The following is a 17,400-nucleotide window of genomic DNA, read 5'->3' on the forward strand; positions in this document are numbered from 1 at the left end:
GACTACTTTTTGTCCTATGGTAAGTCTTGTCCGTGGTGGCTCAGACGGTGAAGTGTCTGCCTACAATGTGGGAGACCTGGGTTCAATCCCTGGGTCTGGAAGATCTCCTGGAGAAGGAAATGGCAACCCACTCCAAATCCCATGGGCAGAGGAACCTGGTGGGCTACAGTCCATGGGGTTGCAAGAGTCAGACATGACTGACTGACTTCACTTTTCTTTCAAGTCTTGACCTGAGGCAGAGGAGGGGCCCCCCCACTCCTGCCAGAGTGGCCCCCAACGCGCCACCCAGCCCCGGGACCTGACTTGAACATTGGCCAGGCTCACAGTGTGGGTCAGTGACTGGTTTGGGAGCGAGCGTTCCACATCCTTGCTGGGAGAGGTGCTGTGGGGCACAGGGACAGGGGCACAGGAATATGGAGTTTGGAACAAAAGGGGTGGAGAGCTCATACTTCCTGTGCTAAAGGGCAGGGTGAGGGATTAGGGAGCCAAGTAGCAGGTACTGACTGTCCTTGCACGCCTTCTAGTCCACAGGAGTATGTTCTGTGAACCACCAGAGCCTGGATTTTATTCTGCCCACTCCCAGCTCAGCCAAGCTGTGGTCATCGTGATCAGGAGAGCCCACGAGGCCCTGCATGCCATCCCAGGGGAGCACTGACTCACTCTCCGGAATCGTAAAGGCTTCATCCGCCTGGCACTGAGGCACAGGTAAGCAGGGGCCCAGCCAGGAATGCATTCAGTGGTCAGAACCTCACAGTGTGTCTGGGGATCCACATTCTATCCCTACACACCGGCCCCCTGGAGGTGGGCTGTGTGTCCCCAGAGCTTCCACCATGCCCACCTCTAGACGGCGCTCCTGGCAGACCTTGGGTGTTTCCTCTGTGCCCAGCCCTGGTGCCCCTTCCCCAGGCTTCCTCCCACACAGAGACACAGACGGGATCACAGTGCGAATCGCTGGACCCTGGGACTCAGACACCCTTGGTTCACAATCTTTCACGACACCATCTCACAGACAAGAACTTGCAAACTTCTCTTTTTTTAAAAAAACCCATCTATTATTTATGTGTTTATTTTGGCTGTGCTGGGTCTTCGTTGCCGTGTGGGCTTTCTCCAGTTTCAGTGACTGGGGTCTAGTCTCCAGCTGTGGTACGCGGGGTCTCCTTGTGGTGGCTGCCCTTGTTGCAGAGCACAGGCTCTAGGCTCACTGGCTCAGTTGAGTACACTGACTTGGTCGCCCTGCTGGATGTGGGATCTTCGGTGACCGGCGATCAAACCCCTGTGCCCTGCATTGGCAGGTGGATTCTTAACCACTGGACAACCACGAGGGCCCCACGCTTCTTTACTTGTGATACAGGGTTAACACCTACCTTTCCACCATATGGTGGTTGATGACTGTGCAGAAAAATGTATAGAGGACGGCCCAGTACACACTTGTTTCTCAAGAAACATAAGTCCCTTCTCCCAGAGAGTTCTTTGTAGCTACTGTCATTCGCTTCAAATGGTCTTGGGAGGTGGTATCTTGTTGGGGAGAATGTGGGGGCACTCCTAGAGCCCCTGACCTGACCAGCCCTCTGCCCCCTTGCACCGCCCCCTGCCCCCCAACCAAGAGCCTCGCTGATGCCCATGTATTCCTTTGGAGAGAATGATGTCTTCAGAGTTAAGGCTTTTGCCCCAGACTCCTGGTTCCAGATCACCTTCAAGAAGCTTGTGGGCATTTCTCCTTGCATCTTCTGGGGCCGTGGTCTCTTCTCAGCCAAGTCCTGAGGCCTGATGCCCTTGGCCAGACCCATCACCACTGTGCGTAAGTGCCCATGTCCAGGGAAGAAGGCCTCTATGAACTATGTGGGCAGCCGAGGCCCCTCCCCTGACCTGTGTCCCCCTGTCCCTGCAGTGGGCCTCCCCAACCCGGTGCCCCAGTGCCCGCAGCCCACCAAGGAGCAGGTGGGCCACTATCACACGCTCTACATGAAGGCTCTGGAGCAACTGTTGGAGGAACACAAGGAGAGCTGCGGCCTCCCAGCTTCTACTCACCTCACCTTCATCTAGGCCTGGCCTCACCCCTCCCCACCTCACACCACCACTCCCCCAGCCCCTGATCCCAGTGCTTGAGACCCCCACCCACTGCCATGCTACTGTGCCAATAAAAGCTAAAGTTCTCCCACACTACCATTTCCTAGAAATGGATGTCAGCTGAGCTTAGACTCCCGCTTCGGGTGCAACCAATGCCATGTATATTCCAGCCCATCCTAGTGGGTATGGACTTGCTGCCTTAAACTGAGTATCACAACCTTGAATTCTCCTCTCACAGAGACTTAATTCTGCTGCATGAGCTTGCATAAGTCTCTTCCCTTGGCTGGGTCACTTCTCCCACTATAAATACAGGCAAGTGCTTAGCTAAGAGCTGTAGGGTTTGCCTCTTGAGAAATCTGTATGCAGGTCAGGAAGCAACTGTTAGAAATGGACATGGAACAACAGACTGGTTCCAAATAGGAAAAGGAGTACGTCAAGGTTGTATACTGTCACCCTGCTTATTTAACTTATATGCAGAGTACATCATGAGAAACGCTGGACTTGAAGACACACAAGCTGGAATCAAGATTGCCGGGAGAAATATCAATAATCTCAGATATGCAGATGACACCACCCTTATGGCAGAAAGTGAAGAGGAACTCAAAAGCCTCTTGATGAAAGTGAAAGTGGAGAGTGAAAAAGTTGGCTTAAAGCTCAACATTCAGAAAATGAAGATCATGGCATCCGGTCCCATCACTTCATGGGAAATAGATGGGGAAACAGTGGAAACAGTGTCAGACTTTATTTTTGGGGGCTCCAAAATCACTGCAGATGGTGATTGCAGCCATGAAATTAAAAGACGCTTGCTCCTTGGACGGAAAGTTATGTCCAACCTAGATAGCATATTCAAAAGCAAAGACATTACTTTGCCAACAAAGGTCCGTCTAGTCAAGGCTATGGTTTTTCCTGTGGTCACGTATGGATGTGAGAGTTGGACTGTGAAGAAGGCTGAGCTCCGAAGAATTGATGCTTTTGAATTGTGGTGTTGGAGAAGTCTCTTGAGAGTCCCTTGGACTGCAAGGAGATCCAACCAGTCCATTCTGAAGGAGATCAGCCCTGGGATTTCTTTGGAAGGAATGATGCTAAAGCTGAAACTCCAGTACTTTGGCCACCTCATGCAAAGAGTTGACTCATTGGAAAAGACTCTGATGCTGGGAGGGATTCGGGGCAAGAGGAGAAGGGGACGAAAGAGGGTGAGATGGCTGGATGGCATCACTGACTAGATGGACATGAGTCTGAGTGAACTCCGGGAGTTGGTGATGGACAGAGAGGCCTGGCGTGCTGCGATTCATGGGGTCGCAAAGAGTCGGACACGACTGAGCGACTGATCTGATCTGATCTGATCTGCACATCCTCTACCCTACAGGGCCAAGCTCCGGGGTTAAACGGGGACCCCTGCTAGTCAGGGTACCACATACATGGCAAGCCCCACTGGCCCAGACCTCTGGCCTTGGGTGAGCCCAGGGACCAGCTGGAGTCAATGCCTACATCCCAGATCAGATCGTTGAGCTTGCAGATCTGCAATCAGCAGGGATGTGTCAAGTTGGCACTGGAACACCGGTGAGGAACCCCGGAGGTGGCGGGGGGTTGGGGGCGGATGGTTGGTAGCTGGGCCTGGCCTCTAGGGAAAGGCTGCTGGGGAGGAGCCCCGCTTCCAGGACCCCGGAATCAGGTGTCCCCTGTGCCCCCAGAGCCTCCCCGGTGCCAGTCTTCTCTTTGGGGGAGAATGAGGCCCTCCACAGTTTCTGAACCCACCGGGGTTCTGGGTGGAAAGACACAGGAAAGGTTGGGCGGCTGCTGAGAGTGGCTCTACGAATGTTCCAGGCCCCAGGGCCTTCTCCTGCCCTTCCACACCTGAAACCTATGCCTACTCTGCCCCCAGGCTCCCCAGCCCGCTCCCCACTCCAGGGCTCAAGGCCCCCGTATGGTTGGGAGGTGAAGGTCCCAGGTTGGGGCCTGAATACTTGGTGCCAGACCCGCCCCCAGGCTGGCATTTGGCCAACCCACCAGCCCTGAACTCTGTCCCACTGGATCCCTTAAGAGGGAAGGGGACTTCAAAGCATCTCAGCGATCACCCCTCTTGATCCTCTTCTGCCCACACTGGGGGCTCCCACCCCGGTACAACTGTGCGGGCAGTGGGGGCAGAAGGGGTACTTCAGCGCATGCGCACGCGCTGCTCTCAGTCTCCCCTCAGTTGAGCGGCTCTCGCAGCTATTTCAAGATCAGACCGTGTGCTACCGGGTCCCCGCCCCTAGGCACCTCGTCTTTATCTAGTTGGCCTCAAGCCTCTGGAGGAGTGTGGCTGGCGACTGAAATTCCACCTGGGAATAAACTTGTGTGTTGGTGTGTTTATCCTCGGGGTTGGGCGCTAATTAACGCCTCCGAGTGGCCTAGACACTCCTAGACTCAAACACTAGGGCGCGCTCGTCCAGGAACGGCGAGATCACACAGTCAGGGCTGGGACCCAGTGGGTGGGCTCTCTGGCTTCTTCTGCAACTCCTGCCCACAATGATTTCTAATGCACCGAGGGCTGGGCCTCCACGGCACGCCCCCTAGGCCATCTCCCAGTCGCAAGAGGGGACCAGCCCAGACCAACCCACTGGAGAAGTTCATGATAAGTGAGAGCAGACTGGAGACCTCTGGGGCTCTGATGAGAGAGTCTCCCCACGCACACAGCCCCCTACAAGCGATCCTGGGAGGCTCCAAGCGCTTGGCCACTCAGACCAGAAAGATTTCCTGCGCTCCAACCAAAGCCTTCATCCCATTTTTCCTGGTTCGGAAGCCCTGCTGGCTGAAGGGGAGCACCTGGGAGTCTCCACCACCCCACCACCCACCCCCAGCATGAAAACCTTAAAGAAACAGTGGTTAGAAGTACTGAGCACCTACCAATATGTGCTCTGTTTCCTCTTCCTGGGTAAGGGGATCCGGGCAGGGGTCCAACTGGGAAGGTGGGAAAAGGGGAGGGTAGAGGGAGGAAGGCTGGAGCCCCCACTACTGGACCACCAGGGCAGAGGGAGGGACGTGCAGTCTCAGCCCTGTCCCACTCTTCCCGACCCCATGGACTGTAGTCGACCAGGCTCCTCCGTCCACAGGATTTTCCAGGCAAGAATACAGGAGTGGGCTGCCATTTCCTTCTCCAGGGGATCTTCCCGAATCAAGGATTGAACCTGGGTCTCCTGCATTGCAGACAGATGCTTTACCGTCTGAGCCACTAGGGAAGCCCAGGGCAAAGGGAGGGACGTGTCAAAGTATATCAGGGAGACAGGCAACGCTCTCACTGGTGAGGGGAGAGGGGAGAAGTCACTGCGGTTTCACAATCTAACTCATTTTCCTTTCTCAACTTTCCCCTAGGCCCTTTCTTTTCCCTTGTTGGCTTCTTCCTCCTCTTCACCTCGCTCTGGTATTTCTCTGTTCTCTACTTGGTATGGTTATTCCTGGACTGGGACACACCCCAGCAAGGTGAGTGCTAAACAAGGGCAGGAGGAGAAGGGGGTGACAGAGGACGAGATGGTTGGATGGCAACACGGACTCAATGGACATGAGTGTGAGCAACCTCTGGGAAATGGTGAAGGGCAGGGAAGGCTGGCATGCTGCAGTCCTTGGGGTCACAGAGAGTCAGACACAACTTAGCAGGTAAACAACAAAAACAAGGCCCGGGTAGAAGGAGGTGATAAATGGTGTCTGTAGTGATTCTTCCCCCCTTATCCCTCTGCCCAAGGTGGAAGGCGTAATCAGTGGTTGAGGAACTGCACTGTGTGGAAACACCTGAGCGATTATTTCCCCATTAAGGTAACAGGTCACCCTCCAAGGGATGCTCCACTCCTCCCGCTCCCTTACCTCCACCTCCTCTCTCCTCCCCATGATGGACTCTCACCTCTGGCTGCTTACGTTCAGGTAATGGGGCAGGGGGTGGGATGGTGTTCTAGAGTGGATCCTGGTGCCTTTGACCCCATCTTATCCTGAACTCTCAAGATCTTGGTGGGAGGGAAGCCCCTTCAGCTGGGGGCCTGCCTTCTCTGCCTTCTTTCCCTCATCCTGCCCCCTCCCACCACAGCTGGTGAAAACAGTAGAGCTGCCCCCAGACAGGAACTACGTGCTATTGTCCCACCCACATGGGATCATGAGCTTCGGAAGCGTCTGTAACTTCGGCACGGAGGGCACTGGCTGCTCGCAGCTGTTCCCAGGGCTTCGGTTCTCACTGGCCGTGTTGAATTGTCTCTTGTACATGCCAGGCCATCGAGAGTACTTTCTGTCCTGTGGTGAGTTTGAGTTGAGTGACAGAGGGTGACCCCAGCCCAATCCTGCCAGAGTGACCCCCAGTCACCACCCACCCCAGGCACTTGGCTTGAATTGGCCGGGTTCACAGTGGGGGACAGGAGGTGGCTTGGCCCACGTGTCCTGCATCCGTGCTGGGAGAGGCACTGTAGGACACGTGGACAGGAGCACAGGGGTAGGGAATGTGGAGAGAATGGGGTGATGTCTAATACTCAGTGTGCTAAAGGGAGAGGTGAGGGACTATCGGGCCCATGAGGGGCACTAACTCTTCCTGAACCTCCTCATGCCCACAGGAATATGTTCTGTGAACCGTCAGAGCCTGGATTATGTTCTATCTCAACCACAGCTCGGCAGGGCTGTGGTCATCGTGGTCGGAGGGGCCAATGAGGCCCTGCATGCCGTCCCAGGGGAGCACTGCCTCACTCTCCGGAATCGTAAAGGCTTCGTCCGCCTGGCACTGAGGCACGGGTGAGCAGGGGCCCAGCCAGGGCTGCCTTCAATGGTCAGAACCTCACAGTGTCTGGTCGTCTACCCTCTATCTGTGCACACCCGCCCCCTGGAGGTGGGCTGTGTGTCCCTAGAGCTTCCACCGTGCCCACCTCTAGAGGGCGCTCTAGGCAGACTTTGGGTGTTTGCTCTGTGTCCAGCCCTGGTGCCCATTCCCCAGGCTTCCTGCCACGCAGAGAGACAGACAGGACCACAGTGCGAAGCGCTGGACCCTGGGGGCTCGTATGCCCTCGGCTCACATTCTTTTATGATGCCCTCTCACAGGCGAGACCTTGCACCCCTCTTACTTGTGAAACAGAGCTCACGCCCGCCTTGCCACCACACTGTAGTTGAGACTGTGTGAGAAAATGTATATAAGAAAGTCCAGGACACATTGGTCTTAAGAAAGAAAATCCTTTCATCCAGATCTTTCTAGTAGAACCATCCTTTGCTCCTAATGCCTAGGAAGGTGGTAACCTGTGGGGGAGGAATTTGGGAGTGCTTCTCCAGCCCCTGATGTGCCCAGCCATTTTCTCTCCTCTCTTGCCCCTCCCTTCCCAGTGCCTCCCTGGTGCCCGTGTACTCCTTTGGGGAGAATGACGTCTTCAGAGTTAAGGCTTTTGCCCCAGACTCCTGGCAGCGTCTGTTCCAGGTCACCATCAAGAGGCTCCTGAACTTCTCTCCTTGCATCTTCTGGGGCCGTGGTCTCTTCTCAGCCAAGTCCTGGGGCCTGATGCCCCTCGCCAGACCCATCACCACTGTGGGTGAGTGCCCGTGTCCAGGGAAGAAGGCCGCTATCTGCTGTGCGTGCAGCCGAGGCCCCTCCTCTGACCTGTGTCTCCCTGTCCCTGCAGTGGGCCGCCCCATCCCGGTGCCCCAGTGTCCACAGCCCACCAAGGAGCAGGTGGACCACTATCACACGCTGTACATGAAGGCTCTGGAGCAACTGTTTGAGGAGCACAAGGAGAGCTGCGGCCTCCCGGCTTCTACTCACCTCACCTTCATCTAGGCCTGGCCTCACCCCTCGCCACCTCCCAGCCTGCCCCCTGCCTCCAGCCCCTGATCCCAGTGCCTGAGCCCCCCACCGACTGCCATGCTACTGCTTAAATAAAGGCCAGTTCTCTCACCACTGCTTGGTAGAGTCAGACTCTGGCAGAGCTCAGGCTCTCCCTCTGGATGTGAGGATACCCACGTGTAATCCCCACAATCCTAATGGTTTTACACTTGCTGCCTTAAATTGGGAATCAGGACCCTGCATTCTCCTCAAGAGAATTCATTCTGCTGCCTGAGCTTGCCTAAGTCTCTTCTCTCAGCTTGGTCCCATCTCCCTCTGTAAATAAAGGCATGTGCTTACCTAAGCGTTGTTGGGCATCAGGATGGAGTCTGAGAGCGGAGACCCCCGGAGAGGAAAGCTTGCAGAGTTGCCAGGATATAGGTGGGTGGAGACCATAGAGTAGATGGTGAATACTGTGAATAAATGCTGACAAGGGCCAGGGGTACCTGCTAGTAGGGAGGGTTGGAATAATCCTCAGTGACAGAAATGCCAGAGTTAAGTACATACCTGCTTTGGCATTTCCTCCCACCCCTATGTGAATTATCAACATTTAAAGTCTTAAAAAATGGAGACTTCCAAAATACAAGCCAATGACTTGACTACCATCATCACCATCACCACCATCATCACCCCAGGCATGGCACTTTGATAGTCAGCTGAGGTCTATGGGACCTTATGTGCTTATAGAATTCTTTGATGAGTGTCCAGTCCTATCGCCTAACTGGCTTTTTGTCTGTATCCATAACTTAAAAAGAACTTGTTGGAGCGTAACTGATTGCAACTCTTTGTCTTCCACTGTCTTGGAAAATTTATTCGGTGGAAGAATTTTCTTTTTCCCTGGATGAAAATCTTGGCAGTCCTCTGACTTATCTGTTACTTCTCAGGTGAGAAGTTCTACATCCACTTAAGGTTGGTACCTGGAAATGTTTAGTCGCTGTATCAATCAACCCTTGTGTCCTCATCTGAGGGTAGCAGTTTCCCATCTCCAAGCAAGGGGGAGCTAGCTGCAAGGAGGGTGCTTGCTTGGCCAGAAGAAGCAACTGGGGGAAGAAAGAATAGAAAGGGGAGGAGCAATGTCTTTTTTCTACCTCGTTTACCAGCTTCTGTGACTGGTCCCCTTGGTGTTGGAATATGGGGCAGAGGAGAAAGGGGGCCCAAAGTTCTGGGTTGCACTGTCCTAAGACAGCCATGTGTTCTCTGAGCTCCAGATTTTTGAACTCGATTTCTTTCCCTTGTGGGTTATTTCATGGATTATTTAGAGTTGTCTTTTAAGGTCCCTCTGGGAAGCAACAAAGGCTAGAGAGGGTGAGGAAAGAAAGGAACCCTCCTATTCTGTCAGTGGGAATGTAAATTGGTCCAGCCACTATGGAGAACAGCAGGGAGGTTCCTTAAAAATCTAAAACTGAGCTATCATATGACCCTGCGATCCCTCTCCTGGGCATATATCCAGAGAAAAACATGGTCCTAAAGGATATGCAGAGTACATCATGAGAAACGCCGGACTGGAAGAAACACAAGCTGGAATCAAGATTGCCAGGAGAAATATCAATAACCTCAGATATGCAGATGACACCACCCTTATGGCAGAAGGTGAAGAGGAACTAAAAAGCCTCTTGATGAAAGTGAAAGTGGAGAGTGAAAAAGTTGGCTTAAAGCTCAACATTCAGAAAACGAAGATCATGGCATCCGGTCCCATCACTTCATGGGAAATAGATGGGGAAACAGTGGAAACAGTGTCAGACTTTATTTTGGGGGGCTCCAAAATCACTGCAGATGGTGACTGCAGCCATGAAATTAAAAGATGCTTACTCCTTGGAAGGAAAGTTATGACCAACCTAGATAGCATATTCAAAAGCAGAGACATTACTTTGCCAACAAAGGTCCGTCTAGTCAAGGCTATGGTTTTTCCTGTGGTCATGTATGGATGTGAGAGTTGGACTGTGAAGAAAGCTGAGCACCGAAGAATTGATGCTTTTGAATTGTGGTGTTGGAGAAGACTCTTGAGAGTCCCTTGGACTGCAAGGAGATCCAACCAGTCCATTCTGAAGGAGATCAGCCCTGGGATTTCTTTGGAAGGAATGATGCTAAAGCTGAAACTCCAGTACTTTGGCCACCTCAGTGAAGAGTTGACTCATTGGAAAAGACTCTGATGCTGGGAGGGATTGGGGGCAGGAAGAGAAGGGGACGACAGAGGATGAGATGGCTGGATGGCATCACTGACTCGATGGACGTGAGTCTGAGTGAACTCTGGGTGTTGGTGATGGACAAGGAGGCCTGGTGTGCTGCGATTCATGGGGTCGCAAAGAGTCGGACACGACTGAGTGACTGAACTGAACTGAACTGAAAGGACACATGCACCTCCAATATTCACTGCAGCGCTGTTTACAACGGTGAGCATGGAAGCAACCCAAATGTTTACTGACAGAGGAGTCGATACAGAACACGTGGTACATGTATGTGATGGAATATTGCTCAGCCATAAAAATCAGTGAATTTGGGTCATTTTTAGTGATACGAATGCACCTAGGGTCTGTCATACAGAGTGAAATAAGTCGGAAAGAGAACACGAAGATCCTGTATTAACGCATATATATGGACTCTAGAAGCATGGTACGGACGGACCTGTTTGGGGGGCAGGAATAGAGATGATGTTGGAGAAAATGGACTTGGCAACACAGGGCAGAAGGAGAGGGTTCATGGAGTGTGATTCCTTGAGAGGGCAGCACTGACATTTATACACTAGTGTGTGTGGAGTAGATAGCTAGTGAGAAGCTGCTTCATATCACAAGGAGCTCAGCTTGGCGCAATGTGATGACCGAGAGGCGTGCGATAGAGCTGGGGTGGGAGGAAATCTCAAGAGGGAGGGGATATATGTATACATAGAGCTGATTCACCTTGTTGTACACCAGAAACTGGAACTTCCCAGGTGGCACTAGTGGTAAAGAACCAGTCTGGCAATGCAGGAGACATAGGAGATGTGGGTACAATCCCTGGGTTGGAAGATCCCCTGCTGGAGGGCATGGCCACTCGCTCCAGTGTTCTTGCCTGGACAACCCCATGGACTGAGGAATCTGGTGGGCTATAGTCCCTAGAGTAGCAAAGAGTCAGACACGACTGAAGCGACTTAGCCCACACGCACAGCAGAAACTAACAAGGGACATGGAACAGCGGATTCATTCAAACTTGGAAAAGGAGTCTGTCAAGGCTGTATACTGTCACCCTACTTGTTTAACTTATATGCAGAGTACATTATGCAATATTTCAGGCTGGATGAATCACAAGCTGTCATCAAGATTGCTGGGAGAAATATCAACAACCTCACATAGGCAAATGATACCACCCTAAAAGCAGAAAATGAAGAACTAAAGAGCCTCTTGATGAAAGTGAAAGAGGTGAGTGAAAAAGCTGACTTAAAACTCAACATTCAAAAAACTAGGATCATGGCATCCAATCCCAGCACTCATGCCAAACAGAAGGGGAAAGAGTGGAAGCAGTGACACTATTTTCTTGGGCTCCAAAATCACTGGGGATAGTGACTATAGCTGTGAAATTAAAAGGTGCTGCTGCTCCTTGGAAGGAAAACTTGGCAAACCTAGACAGCCTATTAAGAAGCAGAAACATCGCATTTTGGACAAAAGTGCATATATTCAAAGCTATGTTTTTTTCTGATAGTCATGGATGGATTTGAGAGTTGCACCATAAAGAAGGCTGAGCACTGAAGAATTGATGCTTTCAAACTGTGGTGCTGGAGAAGACTCCTGAGAGTCCTTTCGACTGCATACAGATCAAACTACTCAATCCTAAAGAAACAACCCTGAGTATCCATTGAAAGGAATGATGCTAAAGCTTAAACTCCAGTACTTTGGCCACCTGAGGTAAAGAGCTGACTCACTGGAAAACACCCTGATGCTGAGAAAGATTGAAGGCAAAAGGAGAAGGGGACAACAGAGGGTAAGATGGTAGGATGGCATCGCTGACTCAATGCACATGAATTTGAGCAAACTCGGGGAGATAGTGGAGGACAGGGGAGATTGGAGCGCTGCAGTCCATGGGTCACAAAGAGTCTGACAGCATTTAGTGATCGACAACACTGCCTCCCCGACAACAACAACATGCTATTGTAAAACAATTATACTTCGATTAAAAGAATAATAAAATTTAAACAAAAAAAGTCACATTCTGGAAATTCCTTGGCAGTCCAGCGGTTAGTACTCCAGATCTCAGTGCCCAGGGTCCAGGTTCAATCCCTGGTCAGGGAACTAAATATCTACAAGGCAGGGCACTGCCAAACAACAACAACAAAATAGGTGACTTTCCCTGACCTGGAAACCAGCTGGCTCCGATCAGTGTTGAGCACACTCATGATCACGGTGAGGCCAGGCCACAGCCCACTTGGAGGGCGTGCTCACAGCCCTGTGGGCTCTCTCTTGGAGGGGCTTTCCAATCTTTAGCCTTTCCCACAAAGCCCTTCCCTCTGGAGGTCTCCCCACAAAGGCCTAAGCTAGGTTTAGGTAACAAACCCTCGTACAGGTCCTCCACCCCCTAGGGGCCACATCCAGGTGACAAATGAGGAACCCTGCTATTCAGGGTACACACACAAGGCGACCCCCACTGACACAGACATCTGCCAGCCCCGCAAGACACAGGGAGCCAGTCCCAACCTTCAGAAATTCCAAATAGCTTCCTCACCCTTAGATGCTCCGCCACATCCCTGATCTCCCCTTTTGTCTTACTAGTGAGAGCCATGTGTGCCCAAGTAGTAGTTATACTTTCCTTGTGGGGCTCCTGATCATGATGGTCCATTGTGCTGGTCAGTAGAGGGGGCTGAACCAGGGCAGAACCCAGACCAGGGGTCAGGGCCAGGAGATTAAGCCAAAAGATGTAGTATCATAGCCACAGTGGCCCCTGTGAGACTCCCCTCTACAGAAGGCCAGCCTTCTCCAATCACCTCCACCTGGGGCCTCCAAGTGTCTGCCCTCCTGCAAAGGATCTTCTCCTTCCTGGGGCTGGGTGAGTCCTTGAAGCCCTGAGAACTCCCAGACTGGCTCTCTGCTTCCAGATGCCAATCGGGAGGGAGGCGGTCCTGGGATCTCTGGATTGAACAGATTGGGGCTGAATCTATGGAAGAGAGAAGGGGACAAGAGGGGGATCCGGGACTTAAACCTCTGAAGTCAGGGTCCTCCCACGTCGTGCCCCCACCTCCAGTCCAGGGGTGCCTGGCTGCCTTGCTCCTTGTACCTAAACGGGCTCGACGGAGACAGAAACATACCTTGGGCAGGAGACCATGTCTCTGCCTGGGTCCACACTGAGCCATCTGGAGACATTTCCAAGATCACCTCCTCATCTCGGTGAGGCACTCTGGAACTCTGTGCTGAGTGTGAGCTGGGCTTCAGGGTAGACTCTTGGGACAGTCACCCTCAAAGTCCGAACATGGCACCCCCACTCCCCTGCTGTGCACCCTGTGTCCCCAGCCGGAGGCTCACAGAGATGGGTCCCTCCCACAACTACCTCTTGGTGGAGCTTCCACCCTCTTGGGTTCCTGGTCCTTGGGGTCTTCAGCACCCTCAGCACAGAGACCAGAGGTTTTCCCGCCTCTTGCCTGGCCTCCAGCCCCACCTACTCCAGCTGCCCCATCGCATCCATCTTCCTGTCTTCCGGGACTACATCCTGTGTGCTGGTGAGCAGGGGAGCCCTGGGTCTCAGGACCCCCAGTCCCTGCGGTCACCTCCTCCCTGTCTTCCTCCCCCTGGGGGCATCTGGTCCAGCTCCATCTCCCAGTGCCCTCCTCCCTCTTTCTGGAAGACTCAGACGGTAGGTCCTCCTGCCTCACCAGCTTTGGTGTCGCCTGTAAGGCCCGTGACTCCTGTCTCCTGTCCAGGGCTGGTGGCCGTCCTAGCCATGGGTTGGCCGCTAGAGGCCCCGGAGACACAGCCTGGATCGCTTTGCTTTCGCAGCTGCAATCAGAGGGATTTCTCAAGTCAGGGTGGGAACACGGGAGAGCAGCCTGCCTGCGGCCTCTGGGGCAGCGCTGTGGGGGAGGAGCGCAGAGTTCTGCTGTCAGGCAGCCCCTGCTCTCCCAGGTCTCTCTAGTGCTATCTTCTCTTTGGGGAAGAACGAGATCTTCTAGCAATTTCAGACTGGCCGAGCTCCTGGGTGAGAAGCGCTGCAGCACATACGGAGAGGGGTCCCTCCGCTTTTCCCCGTCCCCAACCCCGCTATCCCCCGGGGCCTCCTCCCGCCCTTCCACAGGCCCATCCACAGGGTCTTCCCTCCCTGCTCTCATGCCTGGCCGCCGCCGGCTACTCCCAGGCTGAAGGTTCCCAGACTGGGGCCCAACTTCTTGGCTGCCAGCCTCGCCCCCAGGCTGGCCTCTTGCAACTCCACCAGCCCTGAACTCTGTCTTAGTTGATCCCGGCGGGAGGGAAGGGGCCTGCAGGTGGCTCTGTGACCACCCTTCTTGTCTCCTGTTCTGGGCAACGTGGGGGTCCCCGACCCCAGTACAGTGGACTGGAGGCCCAGAAGCGCACAGGTGTACGCGGTCTACATGGAGCCACTGTCGCAGCAGTTGGAAGAGAACAAGGCGTGCTGTGGCATCCCCGCACACAGGCACAGCGTCTTCACCTAGGGGCACCTCTGGGCCCCAGCAGCTGCCTCAGTGACTGTGCTGGAGACTGAAATTAAAGGCTGGATCATGCTGCATCGGATCTTCCCTGATGGCTCAGTTGGTAAAGAAACTGCTTGCAGTGCAGATTCCCAGGTTCGATCCCTGGGTAGGGAAGATCCCCTGGAGAAGGCAATGGCAACCCACCCCATTATTCTTGCTTGGAGCATTCCGAAGACAGAGGAGCCTTGGTGGAAATCAGTAGTCCATGGGTCACAGAGAGTCGGACACGACTGAGTGACTAACACTTTCATGGGGCATAGGGGATTTTTACGATGATTAGGATATCCTGTATTTTATGTAATGGTAGGTATATTTGTCAAAACCCACAGAACTGCAGGACAGAATGAGCGAACCCGAATGGGACCTACAGACTTTAGCTGACAGTCCTGTGTCAAATGTGTTCCATCAGTTGTAACAAACATTCCTAATAATGCAAGGTGTTTACAACAGGGTAAAGCATAGGTGGGGATGTGTTCCATATTAGAACCCTATTTTCTATACAGCTTTTATATAAATGTAAAAAATGCTTTAAAATATTTTTAAGTACATTAAGCTTAAAAAAAAGATGGAACACACCTGCAGTGTTCATGTGTTTGTTTTGGCAGAAGTCCCGATGCCCGGCCTCACCTCCCAGTGGCCTAGATACTCCAGGAGACCCACAAACAGAGCAGGGGCTCACGTTAAGGATCAGCTGTCTACTCCAGATCGCACAGTCTCCACTGGGTCGCAGTGGGTGTGTTCTCTGGCTTCTTCAGATACCCGACCCCCTCAGATTCCTAAAGATTCCTAATGATCCAAGCACTGGACCTGGGTGGCACGCCCCATACCCCGCCCAACAGATTGCCCAGCCTGACCCATTCTGACCCAATCCGACCCCAGGAGAAGGTCAGTGATCACTGAGAGGAGGCTCGAGACATCTGGAGTCCAGATCCCAGGGTCTCCCCATCCACACGTTGCTCCCCATCCCAGCAATCCTGCGAAGCCCCAAGGGCTTGGCCACTCACACCAGAAAGGCTTCCTGGGCTCCTACGGAAACCTTTATCCCTGCCCCCTGCCCCGCCCCCGGGGACCTGGAGCCCTGCAGCAGAAGGGCAGTGCCTGGGAGTCTCCACCGCCCCCCCCCCCATCTTTCTGCAGCATGGAAACCGTGCAGAAACAGAGGCTCGAAGTACTGAGCACCTACCAAAGCGCGCTCTCTTTCCTCTTCATGGGTGAGGGGAGAAGGCCATGCTTCCACTGCGGACAGAAGGAAGGGGAAGGGTGGGGGAAGAAAGGTTGGAGGCCCACCTGCGTCGAAGCCCTGGGAAGGGAAGGGACACAGGGCAGGCTGGGAGATGGGCAAAGATCTCACTGGTGAGCAGGAGGCGAGAAGTCAGTGTGCTTCCGAAAGCTAATTTCTTTTTCTTCCTCATCTTTCCCCCAGGCCCTTTCTGGTCTCTTCTCGCCTGCTACCTCCTCTTCACCTCCCTCCGCCGTTTCTCTGTTCTCCATTTCATAAGGTTTGTTTCTGGACCAGAACATACCCCAGCAAAGTGAGCACTAAACAAGGGCCAGGCAGTGAGAGGTGAAGGGTGTTTCCAGGAATTCTCCCCCCTTATCTGTGCCCAAGGAGGAAGGCGTTCTCAGTGGATGAGGAATTGGACTGTTTGGAAACACCTGAGGGATATTTCCAAGGAATGCTCTCCACCCTCTCCCCCACCTGCTCTCACCTCCTCACCGTTCCCCATGCTGGAGTGTGAGCCCCGGCTGCCTAAGTTCCCACACTGGGCAGGTTTTGGGATGGTGTTTCAGAGGGAACCCTGATGCACTTGACCCTACTGTCGTACCTTGAACCCCGAAGTTTCTTAGTGTAGAGGGGACTCTTTACAGCTGGTATCCTGCTTTCTCTACTCCTTTCTTATCATCCTCTCCACCTCCAACAGCTGGTGACAACCGAGAGTTGGCCCCCAATGGGAACTACGTGCTGGTAGCCCACCCTCATGGGACCACCAGCATCAGAACCTCCCGTAACTTCTGCACTGAGAGCACAGGATTCTCCCACCTGACCCCGGGGCTTCGGGCCTGGTTAGGCATGAGGAACAGCATCTTCTACATCCCAGTCTATCGCGATGACATTATGGGCTGTGGTAGGTCTTCAGCTCAGTGGGAAACAGCAAACTAACTCCGTGTCCATCACAGGTGCCCCCAACCACCACCTGGAGCAGGAACCTGACTTGAACAGTGGCCGGGCTCACAGTGGGCTTTAGAGGATAGTTTCCGAGCAAGTGTCCTGCCTCCTTAAGGAGAGAGGCGCTGTAGGGGGCATGCTGACAAGGGCACAGGGGTAGGGAGTTTGGAAAGAAAGGGATGGTTATCTCAGCCTTCATGTGCCAACAGGTAGGGTAAGTGAATAGGGCGCCAAGTATGGGACTGTAAAATTCTTGCATACCTTCTTTCCTCCAGGACTATGTTCTGCAAGCCACCAGAGACTGGATTTTATCCTGTCCCAGCCCCAGCTTGGCCAGGCTGTGGTCATCCTGGTTGGGGGAGAACTCGAGGCCCTGTATGCCATCCGGGGGAGCACTGCCTCACTCTCTGGAATCATAAAGGCTTTCTCGGCCTGGCACTGAGGCACGAGTGAGCCGGGGCCCAGCCGGGGCTGCCTTGTGAGGTCAGAGCCTCACAGTGTGTCTGGGGATCTACACTCTATCCCTACACACCCGCCCCCTGGAGGTGGGCTGTGTGTCCCCAGAGCTTCCACTGTGACCACCTACAGAGCGATCCTGGCAGACCTTGAGTGTTTTTCTGTGCCCACCACCGGTGTCCATTCTCCAGGCTCCTCCCACGAAAAGAGAGATAGGGTCACAGGGCTAAC

At 53.5% G+C, this 17,400-nt stretch overlaps 1 protein-coding gene across 1 annotated transcript; it reads left to right on the forward strand.

Moving 5' to 3' along the window:
- Positions 1 to 3,600: 3,600 nt before the first annotated feature.
- On the forward strand, positions 3,601 to 8,169 carry LOC133238297 (2-acylglycerol O-acyltransferase 3-like). The gene is made up of 8 exons (XM_061401227.1): positions 3,601 to 3,627; positions 4,744 to 4,981; positions 5,419 to 5,526; positions 5,786 to 5,856; positions 6,122 to 6,326; positions 6,636 to 6,810; positions 7,390 to 7,592; positions 7,683 to 8,169. The coding sequence occupies exons 1-8, from the start codon at positions 3,601 to 3,603 to the stop codon at positions 7,835 to 7,837; spliced, it is 1,182 nt and encodes a 393-aa protein (XP_061257211.1). The 3' UTR covers positions 7,838 to 8,169.
- Positions 8,170 to 17,400: the final 9,231 nt, after the last annotated feature.

Source organism: Bos javanicus, chromosome 25 (assembly GCF_032452875.1).
Source record: "Bos javanicus breed banteng chromosome 25, ARS-OSU_banteng_1.0, whole genome shotgun sequence".
Classification (NCBI taxonomy): domain Eukaryota; kingdom Metazoa; phylum Chordata; class Mammalia; order Artiodactyla; family Bovidae; genus Bos; species Bos javanicus.

Excerpts from the sequence above, each read along its gene's own strand:
- LOC133238297 (XM_061401227.1), top strand. The coding sequence starts at position 3,601 with ATGTGTCAAGTTGGCACTGGAACACCG. Across the intron at positions 4,982-5,418 it reads GCTCTGTTTCCTCTTCCTGG|GCCCTTTCTTTTCCCTTGTT; the intron begins GTAAGGGGATCC and ends ACTTTCCCCTAG. Across the intron at positions 5,857-6,121 it reads GCGATTATTTCCCCATTAAG|CTGGTGAAAACAGTAGAGCT; the intron begins GTAACAGGTCAC and ends CTCCCACCACAG.